The sequence below is a fragment of the Leucoraja erinacea genome, chromosome 22, assembly GCF_028641065.1.
Source record: "Leucoraja erinacea ecotype New England chromosome 22, Leri_hhj_1, whole genome shotgun sequence".
In the NCBI taxonomy this organism is placed as follows: Eukaryota; Metazoa; Chordata; class Chondrichthyes; order Rajiformes; family Rajidae; genus Leucoraja; species Leucoraja erinaceus.
In genome coordinates, this window is record NC_073398.1 from 13,521,325 (window position 1) to 13,545,286 (window position 23,962).

Consider the following 23,962-nt stretch of genomic DNA (forward strand, 5'->3'; position numbering starts at 1 on the left):
AAATACAACAGTATAGCACAGGACCATAATCCACAGTATCTTTAGTCCACAGTTCTGTGCCGAATATTTTTTACAAAATGTTAAAAATCTTAATATTCATATCTCCATTACATTTCCCTCCCACTCACCTTAAAGCTGTGCGCTCCAGCCTTTGACATTTCTAGCCAGGAAATAACACTCTGCCCTATTTATGCGTCACATTTTTCCAGACAATACCATCAGGTATTCCCTCAACTTCTGATCTTCTCAAGAAAATAATCGTATTTTACCAACCGAACAACAAATATCTAACATTAGGCTGCATTCTGGTCAACCTGTTCTTTACACTCTCCAAAGCACTTAAATGCTTCCTGTGTGCGGAGACCAAAACTGCACGCCATAGTTCAAATGTGGCCGAACCAAAGATCTACAAAGCTGTAACATGACTTCCAAACTCATCTAGAACTACTCCAATCTTGGTGTCTTCTGCAAATTTATTTATCAACTCAACTACATTTACTTCCAAGCCTTTTCGAAATGTATGGCAAAAATGTAACACATCCAGCAACGATCCTTGAATGACAATTGCACTATGCATTTACAAACCAAATGAATTCTGTGTACAGATTCCAAAATCTCTTGTACACTGTACTTGAGGCATCCCTTCATTTATCTATTATTACATCAGAATACTTTTATAAGAAGAGGTGCAACGGATGGTTTGCTCCATGGTACCTAACCTTGCCATGTTGTATATGAGGACTGCACTTTAATCATTACTTTTCATATCCACTTCACCATGTTTGGTCAAGTCACTCTCTTTGATTAGTTGCAAATGGAGCTGGTGTGCAGCATTTTTGAATACTTTCCCTTGTTCTCCAGCAGAGCCAACTACCAACAAAGTAACAACAACTCCCTCTTCCAGTTCCATAAGTGGTGAGTTTTTATTTCAATTGAATCACCAAATAATTACAAAAGCATTAGAGTCTTTGTCAAAAATCCATCAACTCAAATCTGCATTTCAAGTTGCCTCAGGAGCCTAAAATAATCAAGCACCATTTTTTCTAGTAAGGTAAATAAAGTTTTGAAAAACATCACATGAGTAAATAGTGATTATTGTACCAATGTTCACATTTCCACTTATCCACCTGAAGGAGACCATGTTATATTAAAAAGCAATAATTTATTTTTGCTCTAACATTGAGTGTCCATAAAATAACCAAATAGTTGATGATGATCAATTTTACTACTTTGCAGTAGTCACAAATGTCTTGGTGATGGTTCTGCAAATGATATAAGAAAAATTGCATTGTTACGTATATGAATACACGAATGCATTCACCAGCGCAGTTTCATCAAGAGCAGCAGGCTGCGTGGAAATGTACAAGATTATTGTCAAACATTGGATGCAATTAAATTCATGATTTTGTTATTTCCACATTCAGTACACCTGCTTGAATAAAATAGAAGTGGATAAGCTATGTCCCTATATCACATATTGGAAAGTTAGTGAGCATTGATTTGGATCAGAGTTTGCCCGTTACAGATCAAGATAAAAGGGGTTTCACCACTTAAGTGTTTATGAATCATCAGTGTACTCAATATCAGAAAGCTGCAGCAGCTGAATTTTTACATTTGTTATCCCAGTTGCAACTACATCAACACCACATCACCCTCCTCTCCATTCCTCATCTGGTGAGTGAAGTATTTGTTCAAATTAAATCAGAAATGCATGTTTTACTAGAAATGCAAGCACATGTCAATCCTCATTTAGTATTTTCAACGTTCCAATTTTTGCGTAAGTAGTACTCTTAGGCTGACATATTATAAATCGACAAATACAACAGGACAGCACGGGACACAATCCACAGTATCTTCAGTCCACAGTATCTGTGCCGAACATTTTTTTTTAAATGTTAAAAGTCTTAATACTGTAATCTCCATTACATTTTCCCCCACTCACCTTAAAGCTCGCAATACTTCAAATGTGGCTTAACCAAAGATCTACAAAGCTGGGCGGCGCGACTCACGTCGCAGCGACCTCTGCAGTCCGTCTGTCTTTTTTTTTTATTATCTTGTTTAAATGTAGTTATAGTCGGGATTTTTAAACTGAGTATGTGTATGGGGGGCGGGGGGGGGGGGGGGACTTTTAAAACTTTCCCCTGCATGGAGAACCCAACCTTTTCTCTGTCTGGTCTCCGTTGTCGTTGGGGCCTAGCACCGTGGGCGGCCTCCAACCAGAACGACCTGGGGCTCCATTCGCGGAGTTGTGGACCTACCTACCCACCATCGTGTAGCTGCCAGAGTTTGGAGCGGGTGGAGCGACGGTGGCGCGCTACTGCGACCCGTCCCCGGAGATTCGGAAGCTCCTACTGCAGGTCTAGTGGACAGTGACACCGGGAGCCCGCAGGTCCCTGGTGGGAGACCGCTTTTCAGGGCTTCCTCAACGGCGACTTTCCCGCCCGAATTGCGGGGTTGAAGAGTACCTGGAGCAGGGCCTTACATCGCCCAGCGCGGCTTTAACGGCCGTGGGACACTTACCATTGCCCGCCGGGGGATCCAACACCAAGATCCGGAGCGCGGCTTTGCATCGCCCGGCGCTGCTTTAATGGCCGCGGGACACTTACCATTGCCCGCTGGGGACTTTGACTCTGACATAGGGAGGTGTGCAGGGGAGAGATAAGACTTTGCCTTCCATCACAGTGAGGAGGAGATTCGCTGTGATGGATGTTTGTGTAAATTGTGTTGTGTCTTGGTTCTTCTACTTGTTTGTATGACTGCAGAAACCAAATTTCGGTTGAGGTTCAAGAGGTTCAAATGAGATCAAATAAATTGTATTGTATTGTAACATGACTTCCCAACTCTTCCAGAACTACACAAATGTTGGTGTCATCTGCGAACTTACTTATCAACCCATCCACGTTTACTTCCAGTCGTTTCGAAATGTATCGCAAATTGCAAAACATTGTTCACTGTACTCTACGCATCCCTTCATTTATTTATTATTATGTCACAATACTTTTATAAGAAGAGATGCAACTGATGGTTTGCTTCATGGTACCTAACCTTGTTATGTTGTATTTGAGGACAGCACTTTAATCATTATTTTTCGTATCCACTTCACCATGTTTGTCAAGTTACTCTCTCTGATTAGTTGCAAATGGAGCTGGTGAGCAGCATTTTTTAATACTTTCCCTTGTTCTCCAGCAGAGCCAACTACAACCAAAATAACAACAACTCCCTCTACCAGTTCCATAAGTGGTGAGTTTTTATTTCAATGGAATCACCAAATAATTACAAAAGCATACAATGAGAGTATTGACAAAAACCCATCAACTCAAATCTGCATTTCAAGTTGCCTCAGGAAAATAGGCAAAAATAATCAAGCACCATTTTGTCTAGTAAGGTAAATAAAGTTTTGAAAAACATCACATGAGTAAATAGTGATTTTTGTACCAATGTTGACATTTCCACTTATCTACCTGAAGGAGACCGTGTTATATTAAAAAAAAGATAACTTATTTTTGCTCTAACCTTGAGTGTCTATAAAATAACCAAATAGTGGATGATGATCAATTTTCCAGCCTTGCAGTAGTCACAAATTTCTTCAGTTTGATCATTTTTCTTTCTGTTTCCAAATTACAGTTACAACAGGAAGTACAACAATCACTCCGTCTGTTCATCATTCAAGAACAGGTAAGTGATGGATTTCTGCAAATGATATAAGAAAAATGTAATTGTTACGTATATGAATGCATTGACCAGCGCAGATTTATCAAGAGCAGCAGTCTGTGTGGAAATGTACAAGATTATTGTCATTTACTGGATTCATGATTTTGTTTTTCCAAATTCAGTACACCTGCTTGAATAATATAGAAGTGGATAAGATATTTCCGTATATGACATAATTGAAAGCTAGTGAGCATTGTTTGGGTCAGAGTTTGTTTGTTACAGATCGAGTAAAAGGAGTTTCATCTCTTAAGGGATTATCAATCATCAGCGTACTCAACATCAGAAAGCTGCAGCAGCTAAATTTTTACTTTTGTTTCCCCAGTTACAACTACATCAACACCACATCACCCTCCTCCCAGTTCCACATCTGGTAAGTGAAGCATTTGTTCAAATGACATTAGAAATGCATGTTTTACTAGAAATGCAAGCACATGTCAATCCTTATTTAATATTTTCAACATTGCAATTTTTGCGCAAGTAGTACTCTTAGGCTGACATATTATAAATCGACAAATACAACACCACAATCCACGGTATCTTCAGTCCACAGTATCTGTGCTGAACATTTTTTTTTAATGTAAAAAATCTTAATACTGTAATCTCCATTACATTTTTCCCCACTCACCTTAAAGCTGTGCCCTCTAGCCTTTGACATTTCTACCCTAACCTTGCTATGTAGTATTTGAGGACTGCAATCATTACTTTTCATATCCACTTCACCATGTTTGGTCAAGTCACTCTCTCTGATTAGTTGCAAATGGAGCTGGTGTGCAGCATTTTTTAATACTTTCCCTTGTTCTCCAGCAGAGCCAACTACAACCAAAGTAACAACAACTCCCTCTACCAGTTCCACAAGTGGTGAGTTTTTATTTCAATAGAATCACCAAATAATTATAAAAGCAAACAATGAGAGTATTTGACACATTCATCAACATGATCTGCAGTTCAAGTTGTCTCAGTAAAATAGCCAAAAATATCAATGACCATTTTGTCTTGTAAGGTAAAGTTATTTATGTTTTGATCTAACTTTGTGTGTCTATAAAATAACCAAATAGTGAATGATGATCACTAATACTGCCTTGCAGTGATCAAGCAGTTCTTCTGTGTGATTTTCATTGTTTCTCTTTCCAAATTAACATTACAACAGGATGGACAACAATCACTCGATCAGTTCATCATTCAAAAACTGGTCTGTGATGTACTTCTGCAAATGATATGATAAATTGCATTGTTACATATATGAATACATGAATGCATTCACCAACGCAGTTTCATCAAGAGCAGCACTCTGCGTGGAAATGTACAAGATTATTGTAATTCGCTGGATGCAATTAAATTCATGATTTTGTTTTCTCCACATTCAGTACACCTGCTTGAATAATATAGAAGTGGACAAGATATTTCCCTATTTGACTTAATTGAAAGCTTGTGAACATTGATTTGGATCAGAGTTTGCCTGTTACAGATCGAGATGATAAGGAGTTTCACCTCTTAAGGGTTTATCAATCATCGGTGTACTCAACATCAGAAAGCTGCAGCAGCTGAATTTTTCTTTTTGTTTTCCCAGTTACAACTACAACACTAACACATCACCCTCCTCCCAGTACCACATCTGGTAAGTGTTGTTCAAATAACAGTGGAAATATAGGTTTCAGCAGAAATACAAGTACATGTCGTTGTCTCCAATGCATTTCGTTGTCTCTGTACTGTACACTGACAATGACAATTAAAATTGAATCTGAATCTGATGTCAATCCTTAACTAGAATTTTCAACTTTGGAATTTTTGCAAAAGTAGCACTCAGGTAGACATATTATAAATCAACAAATAGAACAATGGAGCACAGGACCAGCCCACAATATCAGTGCTGAAGATGAGGCACCTTCCATTAAAAAAAAATATATATATTACCACATTAATTTATTTTACATTTTCCCCCACTCACCTTAAAGCTGTGCTCTCTAGCCTTTGATATTTCTACCCTGGCAATAACACTCTATCCTCTTTATGCCTCTCGTATATCCATACACTAGCATCGGGTGTCCCCTCAACTTCCCATCTTCTCGAGAAAACAATCCAATTTTGTCCGACCTCTTCTAATACCTAATATCCTCAACTAAGCAGAAATCTTTTCCCAGTTACTACTACAACAACAACAGCACATTAGCCTCCTTCCAGGTCAACATCTGGTAAGTGAAGTGTTTGATCAAATGACATTAGAAATGCTTGTTTCGCTAGAAATACAAGCAAATCACACTCACAAAACCATGCTGACCATCCCTAATCAGCCCCTGTCATTCCCAATGCATACATATCTTTTCTTTCAGAACACGCTCCAGTCACCTGCCAACCACAGTCATTAGGTTCACTCATCTATAGTTCTCAGGCTTTTCCATGCAGCCCCTTTTAAATAGTGGCACAACATTAGCCACCCTCCAGTCTTCCGGCACCTCACCCATATATATTGATGATTTGTATACAGATTTGTGTTTCTCCCGAATGCTTTCAGAACTTTTTCAGAGGGAGTCTATTAGAGCACTTAGAGTGTGAGAACATAGATGAAAGAATGTTGGAGTTGTAAAATGCAGAGTAAGAAAACATGCCCAGCAAGTTATGTCGGGAATGTCCTCCACTTAGAGAGAGAAAAGAGAACTGAAGGGACATACTTTTTAGTCGAATCATATTAGTGAATTACATCCCTTATATCAATGGGAACTACTATTAGATCTACTCGCTATTCATTGGGAGACAACTGCACTTTGTAGAATTTTGCAAAACTAGTGACTTAGCATTTATATCCAATAATTTCTATATTTACGCTTGATTCTTATAAGAATAAAGTGGCAGTGGAACTCAAAGAAAACAAACAGGGTGCAGTATTTCTGAGTATTTTTTTATTTCTGCTCAGAAGCCACAACGCCAACAGCAGGTAGAACAACAGTGTCCACTCCCAGTTCAACAACTGGTAAGTAATGATGAAATGAGAATATTTTTGACTTGAATGTTGTTTGTTCAACTTTGGTGTAGACAGTCACATCCATCAGTGCAGTCTTACCAACAGCTCTACTAAATCTCTGGTAAACACCAAATCGTAATTCGTTATCAATTTTCTCAAAGTTTCTTTGCTTTAAATTGAACAAAATTACCTACTCGAACATTTGCAGATTGATTGTCATTTTTGCAAATAATTTATTTTCCGGTTAGTTACAAGGAGGAGCCCATTTCCCATTGAACATTCTAAAATGAATGATGGAGCTTCACTTTTTCTTTCTTGCGATATCTGTTCATTCATTTCCCCCAATATCACCTTAATGTTCAGAAAAATATATGAACTTAATGAAGATAATGCTTCTCAATTTATATGCTTTCACATGCCAAAAGAGTTTTTTCTCAAATGTCTTCAAATATTTTTCCTTGTCTTTTAATCATTAAATTTCTATCCTTTTCTTCATTTGTTCTGTAATTTAAAAGGGTTCAGAAACACAAGCAGTTCTGCAAATGTTAATTTGTTAGTCAAACAACCAGATTTGTTCTATTGTATTTGAAATCAAACACCTTATCTGTAGTTAACAACAGCCTTTTAATTTGTACCTTCCTCTCCATCTTTTGAAATCCTCTCAATGCTTCATTTGAAATTGGAATAATGTGAATGTCAATATTTTCAACAATAAAAGTCACAACTGCAACTGGGCTTGTTGCTAATTCCATCCTGGCAAGAGTTCAACATAAAATATTAAATACTTTCAAAAACTAGATGATAACTTACCTACATGATTTTTTTTGGCTGAGATATCATTGTATGTAATTATTGCATATGATGGTTATGTTGTAACTGTATCACTATCTTATATTTCAGAATTGGCTTGTGATGGTACATGGTCTGCATGGTCCAATCAAAATTCACCGTCTATTCACAATAAAGATGATTCCGAATTACTGGAGCCAATACGTCACAAATTATGTTCAGTTTCCCCTTACTCCATAAGTAACATTGAGTGCGAGGCTGTCGGCATTCCACAGCTTCTGATCAGTGAAACGAAAGACAATGTCACGTGTGATTTAAAAAAAGGACTGATTTGTACTTATAATAAAGAATCTTCCAACTATAGCAGGTGTTTGGACTATAAAATTAGAGTCTGCTGTAACTCTGGGACAACTTTATCTCCAAGCACAGCCAGTTCAATGTCGCCATTTACCACACCCACAACTGTAGAGGAATGTGTTTGTGAAACAACCCCACGAAGAAAAGTAAGTTTAGATATCTAAATGTAAGAGTTCACAAATCAATGATAAGCAGCAGATGTTACTGCTCAAGTTATTTTATTTTATTTTTTTAAATAGTTTTGGATATGTTTAAACATCTTGGGGAATATCTAGATGTGAGATACACGAGGAAGGTTATTCAACCAAAAGGAGACTTAATAAAAATGAGGAAATTCTTTGAACAGAAAGGGAAGGAAAAATAACTAGAAAATAGGGGAAGATTAAAACACTGTTAAAAGTCAGTATTGTTGTGAAAATATGAAAATAAAGCAGGACAAAAGAATAAGGTTCAATATTTAAAAAAATTGGTATCCAGTTATCTACTGTGTGAATAGATGTACACCAAATACAACATTGTTGCACCAAAATGTTATAGAGGATCTGGAAGAAATATAATCTGGTAAATAATGCAAAAATACCTACATTTTGTTATTTATTGAACAGGCAATTATTCTACATAGAATATGCCCCAAACAGCCACAACTTCTCGAGACAATCGTCTGCTTGTGGCTCTATCCTTCGGCATTAGAGAATGAGGGCCAATCTTGTACAATTATGTAATATCCTCAGGGAACTTGACAGGATAGATGTTGATGGGGATGAATGGAGGAACAGCATCCCATATGTTGCTTGGGTAACCTCCAACCCAGTGCTCTCGGGATCCTGTGCAGCGGAAGAAGGCTCCCACGATGCTGCAGAACTCACCCAGGAGGCCGGATGAAGGATGACCCAGCAAGCCACCAAGTTCGACCCTGAAGACCAGCGAGCTGAGGAGCAGGGAGCTGCAGGCGACGACAGACCTGAGATGTGGGCCAGTAGGAGAGGGACCAGGGTAGTAACTCCAACACGTTCAAGCTTGGGTGCAGGAGGCACCCCCAGGACATAAAGGTGGTCGGGCAAGGAGAGGGATGTCGGATCGCGGGCCAAGTCAGTTGGGGGCGACAGAGGAAGACCTGCAGCAGCTTGGGCTTACCTGGATCGGCAGCCACTCCAGTACATAGAGCGTGTGGCCTAAAAAAATATCACTTACAAGACACAAAATCAAACCAGTGAACTCCTGACCATATCCCATATTATTCTGAAGTACATATAATTTTGGGAAGATATAGAGTGGACATAAATGTTAGTTAAGGACATTATGGGCAATGTTGTTAGTAAAGGACATTATGGGCAGTGTTAGAAATAGGGAAGAGGTGACGTTATTATGTAAACATCACATGATCTTAAATCGTGGACCATCTCGGCTCCACTCATACTTAGTATTAACTGCTGATCCAAGGAGCACCATCTCAACCACAGTCAGTGTAGATCTTTGTCTTACCTCCACTATTTAATTTGTACAATCAACACTTGGAAACCATGAACTGAAGTTGCACAACTAATGCATAAGGTGACAGGCTATCCGGCATCAGACAAAATGGGAGATTGGGCAAAGACACATTGATCTAAAATGGCAGATCGTTAAGGATGCACCTGCAAACATTTGCGCAAAATCAATGTGGTTTGTGCTTGATATTGCTTCTGGGTGAAATAAAAGGTCTTCTTAGCACTAAAGTTTCATTTCCTTGAATGGTGGTGTTGCTGTGTATTAGCAGGAATGGCAAGAGTTATTCAAGTAATGCTTGCATTAACGAGAACTGATGAAAAGATAGCACTGTGATGCAAACCAACAAATGGACAATTAGGAAACATTGAGATGAGCTAATTTGGATTTTATTAAATCTTTCAGTTGTTCTCATACATTTTGAAGATACCAGTGAGCTAAGAAAAGAGTTTTCAGGTAGCAACATTTTAAATTGGAGTATGAACTACTGAGCTTCCTAGTTAGCAAACACCAGATAAAAGCAGTTCCCATTTTATGTTTGACAAATAAGTAGTTTAGGATTATTTATGAATGTAATGTTTGTTTTCTCTTTAGTGCAATGAAACCTGGACAACAAACTGCAAGAATTATATTTGTCTGGTCCATGGCATAATACGCATAACGAATATCACTTGTCCAGAAATACGCCGGCCCATTTGTCGTGATCGGAAGAGTCCTGTGAAAATCATAACTCATAATGGCTGTTGTCATCAATTTGAATGTGTTTGTCAGTATCATTCCTCTGTTAAACAATTTATCTTTCACAGTGATTTGTATTGTTCTTACTTTTCTGCCATTCTGAAATTGTATTTTTAATTTTAGATGAATGTAAAATATGGGGAGATCCACATTATCGCACCTTTCATGGGATCAATTATGACTTCTTTGGGAATTGTACATATACTGCCGTCGAAGAAATAATTCCCAAATATAACTTTTCAGTCCTGGTAGACAATTATTACTGTATTGAAGGCATACCTAAATCGTGTCCAAAACAACTAATTATTTTTTACAAAGAAAATATTATTACAATTTCACCTACAAATAATAAGGTAAGTGTCATTCATATTATTCTTTTTTTATTCCCTGATAGATGCCATTAAGTAACTCGTGACCTACTTAATGTTCTTAGAAAACTAACAATGCAAACAATTTGTGATATTCCTTCCGAATGTTTCTTATAAGTGGACAAACCAACAGGTAATCAGCGTAGTTCATTCAGAATGTTCATTGGTACCCTGGTTATTGCAACAGCTCAATCCAATCTCAACTAGTTTGGTAAAAGAGATACCAAAATGCTTCCCTCAGTGTGAAAACATCACAGTAGAATACTTCTGAAAAACCTTCATACCGAGACAGACAAGCCCCAGGCACACAAACATGCCTTGCTATTGAAAAGCCACACATAACATACAACCTGATGTTTCCATTTAAACGATAACATTGTCAATCCCATTCAATCCTAGTCATTTTATATTCTTTTGTTTTACGCAGCTCATAACCTGCAGTTAATTGATTGTCCTGAACCTTTTGTACTTCAATTCTTTTGTTTTTAAACTTGTAACCAGGATAGCATTCCTAAATTATTTGTATTTACTTTCACAGTTAACAGTCAATGGACATGATACGAAGATTCCTTATTTTACAAAAGAATTCAACATTACAGAACAATGGCCAAAAACTCACATATCAATTCCTGAAATTCTAACAAACATTACTGCTGCTGATTTCCTATTTACAATAAGTATTGCAGAGTCATTCTTAACTAACACTCGAGGCCAATGTGGTATGTAATGTACATAGTAATTTTTTACAGTTTTAATTCGGCTTTATGGCAATTTTACTGGTAACTCTGCTAAATAATGTTTTGCTGAAATAGGAAAGTGCTCAAGAAGAAATGGTACAGACGTATCTTCTAAATGTTGTTCCACAACTGCTTCCGAATGGATATATAATGATATCAAGAAACCTTACTGTCAAGGCAATTCCACTTCAGTGCCTCCTTGTGAAGTAACACCTACTTCGACTCCATGCCCTTATAAACACCCCATCTGTGACCTCATTACAGGAAAGTAAGTGAACTTGTTCCTCACAGTTATTTTTCTCAAAATATGTATCCAATTGGTGCACTAAATTACAATGAGTCTGCAGCATGAAATCATCCATTCAGCTCACAGGCTTTTGTGGCTTGAAGCTCTCTGCATTGGCTTAATTTGACCAAAATTTAGAAACTTACCTTGGCAATAAACAAATGAAATTATTGTTCAGTCTTTGAACAAATTTGGCAATTTAGAATTAACAATGTTGAATTGATCCTTCCAGAAGAAAAATTGAATTGGGATCAATGAAGGACTGGGACTGCTTAATACTTTGTCTTCATTTTACACATACACCGCCACTTACAACATGCTTTTCAGAACAAATTCCACATTTTTTTGGAATGCCAAATACATTGCATGTACTTGTTTCCTTTAATCCATCCTGATAGTTACTTTTTTTTTAAACTAATAAATCTGTCAACATAACTTTGTGGGTACACCATACAGTCTTACCACCATGCTCTTCCTCAGTCCCTTCCTTAAACCCCCTTATCCTAATCTCCTTCCAATTTTTCTTCCACCCCCACCCCCCAGTTTCTGGTCTCTCGCTCCCTTTTCCCTCCCTGTAAGGCTATCCTTGCGTTTCACTGTCCACATTTTCCAGGACTGTTCCCCTGTCACTCTCCACATATCACCAGTTCCTTACAGATTGGTTGATGGGTCCCAATATATTTAATGTCTTCTGTTCAGATATAATGCATTTTTTGGGAGGAAGATTGTCTTGCTCAGAGCCCTGCAGAAACATCTAAAATTATTAAGGGATTGGACACGCTGGATGCAGGAAACACGTTCGCGATGTTTGGGGAGTTCAGAACCAGGAGCCACAGTTTAAGAATAATGGATAGGCCATTTAGGACTGAGATGAGGAAAAACTTTTTCAACCAAAGAGTTGTGAATTTGTGGAATTCTCTGCCTCGGAAGGCAATAGAGGCCGATTCACTAGATGCATTCAAAAGTTAGTTAGATAGACCTCTTAGGGCTACCAGAATCAATGGATATGGGTAGAAGGCAGGAACGGGGTACTGATTGGGGATGATCAGCCATGATCACATTGAATGGTGGTGCTGGCTCAAAGGGCTGAATGGCCTACTGTACCTATTTTCTATGTATCTCCTACAAGCACAAAACGCCTGTCCTCAACAAAACACATGAGGCAAGTAAGGGTTCGGGACTGATTCACAGGAAATTCCAAGTTCATGTCTTAAGTACCCTGGGTAGACCATCAGGCCTTGGGGATTTATCAGCCTTCATTCCCATCAGTCTACCCAATACCATTTCCTGCCTAATGTGGATTTCCTTCAGTTCCTCTGTCACTCCAGATCCTCTGGCCACTAGTATATCAGGAAGATTGTTTGTGTCCTCCCTAGTGAAGATGGGTCCAAAGTCCCTGTTCAACTCATCCCCCATAATAAATTCACCTTTTTCAGTCTTCAAGGGTCCAACTTTGGTCTTAACTAATATTTTCCTCTTCACATACCTACATAAACTTTTACTATCTTCCTTTATATTCTTGGCTAGTAGGTTGTACCACATTTTTGTTGATACCCTTGTACCACATTTCTTTCTTTTTTTCTCCCAGCATTGCCTTTTTAGTTATCTTCTGTTGCTATTTAAACATTACCCAATCTACTTGCTTCCCGCTTACGTTTGTTACGTTGTACTTTTCTTATTTTTATACTATCCCTGGTGTCCCTTGTCAGCCACAGTCACCCCTTACTCCCCTTGGAATCTTTCTTCCTCTTTGGAATGAACTGATCCTGCACCTTCTGTGTTATTCCCAGAAATACCTGCCATTGTTGTTTCACTGTCATCCCTGCTAGTGTATCTTTCCAGTCAATTTTGGCCAGCTCCTCCCTCATGGCTCCATAGTCCCCTTTATTCAACTGTAACACTGACACCTCCGATCTACCCTTCTCCCTCTCCAATTGTAGATTAATCTTGGCCATATTATGGTCACTACCTCCTAACGGCTCATTAACCTAAAGTTCCTTTATTAAAATCCAGTTCATTACATATCACTAAATCCAGAATTGCCTTCTCCCTGGTAGGCTCCAATACAAGCAGCTCTAAAAATCCATCACGGAGGCACTCCACAAACTCCCTTTCTTGGGGCCCAGTACCAACCTGATTATCATAGCCTACCTGCATGTTGAAATCTTCCATAACAACCAGAGCATTACCATTACTACATGCCAATTTTAACTCCTGATTCAACTTACACCCTATATCCAGGCTACTGTTTGGGGGCCTGTAGATAAGTCCCATTAGGGTCTTTTTACCCTTACAATTCCTGAGTTCTATCCATACTGACTCCACATCTCCTGTTTCAATGTCACCCCTTGCAAGGGACTGAATTTGATTCCTCACCAACAGAGCTACCCCACTCCCCGCCCATCTGTCTCTTTTCGATCGGAGATATACCAGCTCTGGCCCTCTTGCAGCCATGTCTCTGTCAATCCCTCCCTCCACTATATAGTTTAAACCCACAACCCACACGTGTAGCCCTAGCAAACCTGCCTGCCAGAACGTTGGTCCCCCTCCAGTTAAGATGTAACCCGTCCCTATTCTACAGGTCACCCCTACCCCAGAAGAGATCCCAGTGGTCTATAAATCAAATGTAAAGAAGTTCTAAGGATAGTAGCACAGGGAATGTTGGAACAGTATGTTGTTCAAGAAGGAACTGAAGATGCTGGAAAATCAAAGGTGCACAAAAATGCTGGAGAAACTCAGCGGGTGCAGCAGCATCTATGGAGCGAAGGAAATAGGTAACGTTTTGGGCCGAAACCGTCTTCAGACTGATAGGGGGTGGCAGGGTGAGGGAAGGAAAAAGGAGGAGGAGGCGCCCGAGGGCTGGGGGATGGGAGGAGACAGCTCGAGGGCTAAGGAAGGGGAGGAGACAGCAACGGCTAACAAAATTGGGAGAATTCAATGTTCATGCCTGCTGGATGCAGGCTCTCCAAGCGGAATATGAGGTGCTGTTCCTCCAATTTCCGTTGTTGCTCACTCTGGCAAAGGAGGAGACCCGGTACAGAGAGGTCGGATTGGGAATGGGGGAGTTGAAGTGCTGAGCCACCGGGAGGTCAGATAGGTTCTTGCGGACCGAGCGGAGGTGATTGGCGAAACGATCGCCCAACCTCCGCTTGGTCTCACCGATGTAGATCAGCTGACATCTAGAGCAGCGGATGCCGTAGATGAGGTTGGAGGAGATACAAGTGAACCTCTGTCGCACCTGGAACGACTGCTTGGGTCCTTGAATGGAGTCGAGGGGGGAAGTAAAGGGACAGGTGTTGCATTTCTTGCAGTTGCAACGGAAAGTCCCCTGGGAGGGGGTGGTACGGGAGGGAAGGGAAGAATTGACAAGGGAGTTGCGGAGGGAGCGGTCTTTGCGGAAGGCAGACATAGGGGGAGATGGGAAGATGTGGCGAGTGGTGGGGTCACGTTGGAGGTGGCGAAAATGACGTAGGATTATTTGTTGTACGTGACGGCTGATGGGGTGAAAGGTGAGGACTAGGGGGACTCTGCCCTTGTTGCAAGTGCGGGGATGGGGAGAGAGAGCAGTGTAGCAGGATATGGAAGAGACCCTGGTGCGAGCCTCATCTATGGTGGAGGAGGGGAATCCCCGTTCCCTGAAGAATTAGGACATTTCAGATGTCCTGGTGTGGAATGCCTCATCCTGGGAGCAGATGTGGCGTAGGCGGAGGAATTGGGAGTAGGGGATGGAGTCCTTACAGGAGGCTGGGTGGGAAGAAATGTAGTCTAGATAGCCATGGGAGTCGGTGGGTTTGTAGTGGATGTCGGTCAGGAGTCTATCACCTGCGATGGAGATAGTGAGGTCAAGGAATGGTAGGGAAGTGTCGGACAGTATGGTTTGGTTAGTTAGTTTGCCAACTGAAAGATGACCCATTTATCCCAACTATCCACTTTCTGTTAATCGGGCAATCCTCAATCCAAAGTAACATTCCCAATAATACCAGGCAGCCCTTGTATGGCACCTTATCAAATGATGCTTGAAATTCAAAATCCACCCTGACAGTCACAATTTCAAAGAACTGTAATAAATTTGTCAACATTTTTCTTTTCATAAACCAAGTTGAAGTTGCTTAATTGTACTATTATTTTCTAAGACATCTCCTACAAAATAGAAAATGTAAATAAGTCGGCTAGTCCCAGATGATAAAACATGCTCTCAGAAGTGCAATGTTCTCTCTTCCTCTATTCAGGCCATTTGTAAAATGCAGACGGAAGGTTGACATTGAACACTTTAAAAAGACTTGTATCTATGACAACTGCGGGACAAATGTTATTTGTAATAGCTTGGAAGCTGCTGCAGATGAGTGCTTTAAATTGGGTTTTTGTGTTAACTGGAGACCTTACACAAATGGATTGTGCAGTAAGTACTATAAGGCATGCAAATAATTAAATTCCAGCAACCTCTGTAATTACAATATAACATATGTACAAATAATGATTTTGTTTTCAGGAAATAAGAGCGGCCAAAATTCTGCTAACGTCCAAATCTTTTTCACTAAAAGTGGCAACACGATTTTAACAATTCCACGATTCTGCTTACAGCTGGATTCCCACTTTGCACAACTAAGTATAGCTTGCTGAGAAACAAGTCTGCTGTACATTGCAATGTAGAATATCCTAGGAATTAGCCATGTTTTTTAACAAATATTTTATTAGTATTTTATCCTCAATCTCCACTCATTTCTCAAGGAAAATTAAAACAAATCAAGGTGAAAGATCTACATTTTGTATATTGACACACAAAAAAGAGAAATTTGAGAGAAAATATTCTCCTGAACTAATGTTTTTTACACCAAATGCTAAATATAGATTTTGGCTATCAAAATTCACAAATGTAACATTTTGATTGGAAAACTGTCAACATTTTTAGATTACTTGGAGAAACAAAGAGATTATTGGTCAGTTGTTTCACACCTGGTGTGAGGAGAACGTTACAAACTGATCTTAGTGACAAAGTGACTGAGGCGGGGAACAAGGCGGATGGGTATTCACTTACTCCTCCACTATATGCACTTGCCAGATTTCCTATCTCCCTGGAGAATACAGGAATGAATCTGTATTTCTCTATTGAAATTAAATGCATTTCCACATGATCTGCAATTGCCAACAGCGGAGTTGACCTGAAAACACAGGCAGTCATGGTTAATGTGATATTGTACATGCCTCACAAACCCTGATTAAATCTTTGGAAAGGAATAACTCCATTAGACAATAGGTGCAGGAGTAGGCCTTTTGGCCCTTCGAGCCAGCACCGCCATTCAATATGATCATAGCTGATCATCCCCAATCAACCCCATTCCTGCCTTCTCCCCATATCCCCTGACTCTGCTATTTTTAAGAGCCCTATCTAGCTCTCTTGAAAGTATCCAGAGAACCGGCCTCCACTGCCCTCTGAGGCAGAGAATTCCACAGACTCACAACTCTTATAGAAAGTGTTTCCTCATCTCCATTCTAAATGGCTTACCCCTTATTCTTAATCTGTGGCCCCTGGTTCTGGACTCTCCCAACATCGGGAACATGTTTCCTGCCTATAGCGTGTCCAAACCCTTAATCTTATGTTTCAATAAGATTCCCTCTCATCCTTCTAAACTCCAATGTATACAGGCCCAGCCGATCCATTCTCTCAGCATATGACGGTCCTGCCATCCTGGAAATTGACCTATAGGGCCCTATACATCTGCAGTTGTAGCAGCCAGAGGCTCCATCCACGTCCCTGACCTCCCACATCCTGCATACATCACTCTGTCTCATCTCACCCATCATGTGTTCACGGCGTCCCATCCTCTCCAGCTTTTTGCGTAGTCTCCACTCCTCAACCTTCTCGCCGAAGACTCGCACTTCCCTTACAAGGCAGCTCCCTCACTGCCGCTCCTCTAGAGCAACTTTGCTTATAATGGCTGATAAATTGCCTAATTTGCCAATTTACCAATCAATTTCCTCAGTTTTAAACTGTTTTTCCCCTCTGCCTCACCTCTGACACCTTTCCCATGGGTTTCAGCCAATAAGCCCTTCTCTCTGCTTCTCTTTGATTGCTACTTCTCCAAGATCCATGTAAGCACTGTGCTAATACTGGCTTTTTCCCCCTCGGACTCCCCTCTGACTTGCCTCTCCCACGGGTTTCAACCAATAAGCTCTTCTCGCTGCTTCTCTTTGATTGCTGCATCTCCAAGGTCCACGTAAGCATTACCATTACAAATACTGAGAACTTTATATTTGTTTTAAGTGGAAAGAAATCTCAATTAACCAACCTCTCCCCTTCTCATGGCATGTTCCCATGCTACCCTTGCTCTTTTACTTAATCCCTTCTCAACATTTCGGTGCTTTTGCATGGCACAGTGCTCCATTTATATTTTATCCAATCTAGTATATTGCGGGTTGATTTTTGCGATCCCTTCTACATTGGAGAATTCCAATGCACATTGGAAGACCACGTTGCAGAACTCCAATCTTCTGATAATAGTCAGTTCGTGACATAGTAATTAGCCTATTTGTAATTATTCAAATGTTCTCCCTATCTGATCCATTGAATGTTTCCTATTGCTCAGATGGCATTTCATAGATCTTTCATGTTCCTTTGCTTTTTGCCTTAATTGCCCTAATTAATCTGACACCAAGATGGCTTCAAGAGCCAATAGTGTTCAATAGTCAAATATAATAACAACGGAAGACTGAATTCCTTACTTGCAGCAGCAAAATTGGCATGTGAATGCAAAACACAGATAAGATATAATATTAAATACATTAATAACCACAATACTAGTGCAAAAAAAAACATAGTTCTTTATGCAACCAGAAGCAATCCACAGAAATTCATCAACATTTTATGACTTTGTATATCTAGTTTTTCCCCTGTGGCTTTATGAAGGGCCAATCCTGTTTCACTAGTTTTGGGGGATAGTTAACCAAGGAGACTGAAGAAGGCAGACAGGTAGATGTTGTCTGCAGAATACTTTAGTGAGACAATTGATGGGATTGTGCATAGCAGGCTAATCTAAAAAGATTACGGCACAAGGAATCCAAGATGAGCTGGCTAATTGTATCCAAAATTGGCTTGATACTAGGAGGAAGGGAATAATAATGGGAGGATGTTTTTTTGATTGGAAGTCTATAACTGGTGATGTACCACATGGATTGCAACTAGGACATTTACTGTTTGTTATATGGGTTACTATTGTGGATGGTCTGGAAGACAGGATACAAATAAGTTGGAAAGATGGGTGAAGTGAAGTGTTGGCAGAATTTAATCTAAAATAAGCATGAGATGATTAGTGTATATGAGCGAAAAGGACAGCATGGCTATGCTGGGGCCCATCACTGTGATGTACAGCTCTGTAACTTAATGTACATAACATTCTTCTCTGTCTTGGTTTATTCTTTCAAGGCAATAATATGGAACCTAGATTATTTTTTGTTTGTAACCCCCATTTAAACGAGGGCCAAGCTTGCAACAAATGAGCTAGAAGACTTAAGTTAAAGTATCCCCAATGGGACACGGGCATTTTTCACAGTGTAAATTTTACCCAGCATTTTTAGGTCCCTTAAATAGTCATTGCAGCTCTGCAGAACTTGAAGGCATCCTGCAGTCTAGACAGGGTGATAAAAGATTACCTGGCAGTGGCATGGGACTGCTCGTGGCATGTATCTTAATCTGTACTGACAGTTATAGGGTGGAAAGGGCACATGCATTAAAGCAACATGTATTCCCCTTGGTGGAGACTTTTCTGTGGACAGCTATTCTGTAGCTGGCAGGATTTTGGCCAAGACTTGCTACCCAAGGTTCATCATGTCAAAAACACAACAGCTGGAGGAGAGCTGCCATCACGAACAAGGCAAGTTGAGTTTAAACTCAGCAAACAACCACAGTTATTTTTCAATTACCGCTAGTTAATTTTCCAGTTTTGCATTGCTTTAAGGTTCCTTGGTTGACAGTTGGTACTTATTACAGCACTTGTTTAGTGCCCCAAATAAAGGTGAACTCCAGTTTGTAGACAATCAGTCCCACCTCTCAAACATTGATAATGAATACAAAAAAGTGTGACGACATTCAATGCTTCTAACTAAGGAACTAATAATTTAGGCTTTCAGTTGGTATGTCTTGATTCTTTAGTACACTGCAATGGACTGATTCCTGGGATACTCTGAAGAAAGACTGGATAGACTTGGTTTATACTCTCTAGAATTTAGAAGATTGAGAGGGGATCTTATAGAAAACTTACAAAATTCTTAAGGGGTTGGACAGGCTAGATGCAGGAAGATTGTTCCCGATGTTAGGGAAGTCCAGGACAAGGGGTCACAGCTTAAGGATAAAGGGGAAATCCTTTAAAACCGAGATGAGAAGAACTTTTTTCACACAGAGAGTGGTGAATCTCTGGAACTCTCTGAGGCACAGAGGTTCATTGGCTATATTTAAGAGGGAGTTAGATGTGGCCCTTGTGGCCAAGGGGATCAGAGGGTATGGAGAGAAGGCAGGTACGGGATACTGAGTTGGATGATCAGCTATGATCATATTGAATGGCGGTGCAGGCTCAAAGGGCCGAATGGCCTACTCCTGCACCTAATTTCTATGTTTCTATGTACTCTGGTTGGGCATTTCATGATAGCTAACACAGTGAAAGATGTGCCAGTCAGAACATTTTGAGGCAATAAGTTTTGTTATGAGTGTTGGAGTTTTATTATTGTTAATAAATTTATACAATGACCTCACAGCCAATGGATTTGTGTTTAACGTACCATTAATACTTGTCTCTTATTTCAAGATCATACATGTCCACACAATTTGGTTTATAAGGCTTGCCCAAGCAAAACAGATGATCGCTGTGTCAACTCGTAAGTATTTTGACATGTATTAATAGACCACTTATATACTTTAACAATCTTTTTTAAGAGTCGAATGTCAAAAAATGTATTACAATTTTAAAATGTTTGCATCCATTTCAGCACAGTGGAACCTGGCACTCACACTTCAGAGGAGGGATGCTTTTGCCCAGATGGAATGATGATGACAGAAAATAGTACTGAATGTGTTTCCTCGTGTGAAAGCAAGTTATATTTCAGTTGGAATAAATATGAATTAGTTTTAATTACCTTTCGTGAAATTGTATTCATTGTGAGGTATCACCTAGTTAAACATACTAAGGTATTTCTTAATAACATCAAACTAAGTTTGAGACCAAGTTGAATAAGGCGATACTGGTCCCGATGCTGCGGCTGCACATCAGTGATTTGGAACTGAAATGCTTGTGAATTGGGAAACTACACATGTACAGCCAAACACAAAAGTCCCAAATTTACTCAAACAGCCTGACTGTCATGATATTCTATCACTTTCCCCTGAAATTCAATCCTGCATTTAAATTCAGCAAATATGCTGTGGGATTCAACACACACACACACACACACACACACACACACACACACACACACACACACACACACACACACACACACACAAATACACAACTAAAAACACACACACACACACAAACACACACACAGGGGATTGTGTTGTCAACAAGATATAAGAGTGAATGCTTCTTCTGATTATAAAATATTATTTTGATACATTTTTCTCCATCTTTAACGAAATGTTGACTGCTGCTCGAAATGTATTAATACTTTTTCTTGCAAGTCATTATATATGAATGATTATGTTTCAGATTGCAAGACCACAGTTGTTCATAAAATAGTTGGCAATGGCACTTGCCAAACAGATATTGAAATGAAACGATGTGTGGGGAACTGCTTTTCAAGTACCGAGTAAGTGATTTTTTAAAAATATTCATTTAGCTTTGAAATTCCATTCTGAATAAATCTTCTGGAGTTTTTTGAGGATGTGACAAGTAAAATGGATGAAGGGGAACCAGTGGATGTAGTGTATTTCAGAAAGCCTTTGGTAAGGTCCGGCATGGGGGACTGGTGACTAAAGATAGAGCTCATGGTATTGGGGTAGGTGCTGACATGGATAGAAAATTGGTTGGTAGACGGGAAGCAAAGTGTAGGAGTGAACGGGTCCTTTTCAGAATGGCAGGCAGTGGCGAGTGGAGTACTGCAAGGCTTGGTGTTGGGGCCGCAACTGTTTACCATATATGTTAATGATTTGGAAGAGGGAATTGGGAGCAACATTAGCAACTTTGCGGATGACACAAAGCTGGGTGGCAGTGTGAAGAGGATGTTCATAAAATAGTTGGCAATGGCACTTGCCAAACAGATATTGAAATGAAACAATGTGTAGGGAACTGCTTTTCAAGTACTGAGTAAGTGATTTAAAAAAAATATTCATTTAGCTTTGAAATTCCATTCTGAATAAATAGCCAAAATTGCCACATCTATTTCAGATGTACTACCGTGTATATCCTGTGAGCATTTTTGACATTTACTGTTTAAATTCCTTTGTTTAATGACTTAATCTGTATTAATTGTGCCCTATTACTCCCAATTGCTTCTCACCTCAGACCTGCAGCAAAGAGGGAAGAGACAGAGACTTTAAGATTTTGCCTTCCACCACAGTGAGGAGGTGTTTGGTGAACTCACTGTGGTAGATGTTAAATTTGTGTTGATTGTGTGTTTTTGTCATTTTTTAATTATATGTATGACTGCAGGAAAACAAAATTTCGTTCAGACCGAAAGGTCTGAATGACAATAAACGGATCTAATCTAATCTAATATGCAACTGGCCACAGAAACAGCAATCCATCATTAAGCCAGACATCATTTTTCTATCTGGATCATAAATTCTGTTCAAAACAAAAGACTTTGCTAATGTAAACGAAGCTAGAATCCCTTACATTTATTCAGAAAGTATGTTGTGTTTCTTCCAGATTTGACCCTAAAACAAAGAGGATGGGTCATTTATGTCAGTGCTGTCATGAAAGGGAGACAGAAGAAAAGAGTGCAAAACTACAGTGCGAGGATGGAAATACTGAAACGTACACTTATACTGACATCAAGTCTTGCATGTGCAAAAAATGTGAAAATGAGGAAGAATACCTGTTATACAAGAACTAGAGATTTCAATTTCAATAACATGGAATGCTTTGTTAGTCACATTTTTTAAATACTGTCTTAAATATCTCCCTGATGCCAGCCTAAAATCTTACCAGGCTGTTATTCAATCCCTTCCCTTCTTATTAATGAATTGTAACATCTTGGAATGCACCTTTCTATTGCATGCAATCTATCAATAATTCTACTATTAGAAATGCAAACTAATAAAAACTTTCTTGCAAATAACCAAACTCTCCCTCTTCTGTTCAGCGTTCTAATTTATTTAAGCCAGAGGTTTAGGAAACTTTCAAAGGACATCAGAAGGTAACAAAAAGGACATTGCGGGGTGAAAAGATGAATTACGTAGATAAGCTGTCCAAGAATATAAAGAAGGATAGTAAAAGCTTCTTTAGGTATGTTAAGAGAAAAAGATTAGTAAAGAAATGTAGGTCCCTTGACGGCAGACACAGATGAAATTATTATGGGGAACAAGGAAATGGCAGAAGAGTTGAACAGGTACTTTGTGTCTTCCTCAGTGAAGACAGAACCAATCTCAAGAGGACCTAGGGCAGTGGTTCTTAACCTGTGTGTCAGGACCCCCATGGGGGGGGGTCATCTGGGGCTCTACCCGGGAACATGAAGGAGTCATAAATAAAATATCCATTTGTTGAGCCCAGTTTTAGGAACCGAACAAAGGTACAGACCACATACAGTATTTGTTCGCATATGTGCGAACGTATGCCAATAAGGTTAAGAATCACTGAACTAGGGAGACAGAGGACCTGAAAGAAATTTGCATTAGGCGAGAAATAGTATTGGGTAGACTGAAGGCTGATAAATCCCAGGACCTGATGGTCTACATGCCAGGGTATCTAAGGAGGTGACTCTAGAAATTGTGGACGCATTGGTGATCGTTTTCCAATGTTCTATAGATTCAGGATCAGTTCCTGTGGATTGGAGGGTAGCTAATGTTATCCCACATTTCAAGAAAGGAGCGAGAGAGAAAACAGGGAATCACAGACCAGTTAGCCTGACTTCAGTGGTGGGAAAGATGCTGGAGGCAATTATTAAAGAGGTAATAATGGGGCATTTGGATAGCAGTAAAAGGATTAGTCCAAGTCAACATGGATTTATGAAAGGGAAATCATGCTTGACTAATCTTCTGGAATTTTTTGAGGATGTGACAAGTAAAATGGATGAAGGGGAGCCAGTGGATGTAGCGTATCTAGACTTTCAGAAAGCCTTTGATAAGGTTCAGCATGGGAGACTGGTGACTAAAGTTAGAACTCATGGTATTGGGGTAGGTGTTGACATGGATAGAAAATTGGTTGGCAGAATGGAAGCAAAGAGTTGGAGTGAACGGGTCCTTTTCAGAATGGCGGGTATTGGCGAGTGGAGTGCCGCAAGGCTTGGTGTTGGGGCCGCAACTGTTTACCATATATTTTAATGATTTGGAAGAGGGAATTAGGAGCAACACTAGCAACTTTGCGGATGACACAAAGCTGGGTGGCAG

The 23,962-nt window shown here is 39.7% G+C and overlaps 1 protein-coding gene across 1 annotated transcript; it reads left to right on the forward strand.

The window, feature by feature from the left end:
* Positions 1-746: 746 nt before the first annotated feature.
* Positions 747-20,644, forward strand: LOC129708046 (intestinal mucin-like protein). Its single transcript, XM_055653588.1, has 14 exons — positions 747-915; positions 3,187-3,240; positions 3,625-3,675; positions 4,034-4,081; positions 4,516-5,326; positions 6,620-6,676; positions 7,568-7,959; positions 9,893-10,064; positions 10,160-10,389; positions 10,943-11,123; positions 11,217-11,409; positions 15,657-15,826; positions 20,223-20,292; positions 20,404-20,644. The coding sequence occupies exons 7-14, from the start codon at positions 7,894-7,896 to the stop codon at positions 20,642-20,644; spliced, it is 1,323 nt and encodes a 440-aa protein (XP_055509563.1). The 5' UTR covers positions 747-915; positions 3,187-3,240; positions 3,625-3,675; positions 4,034-4,081; positions 4,516-5,326; positions 6,620-6,676; positions 7,568-7,893.
* Positions 20,645-23,962: the final 3,318 nt, after the last annotated feature.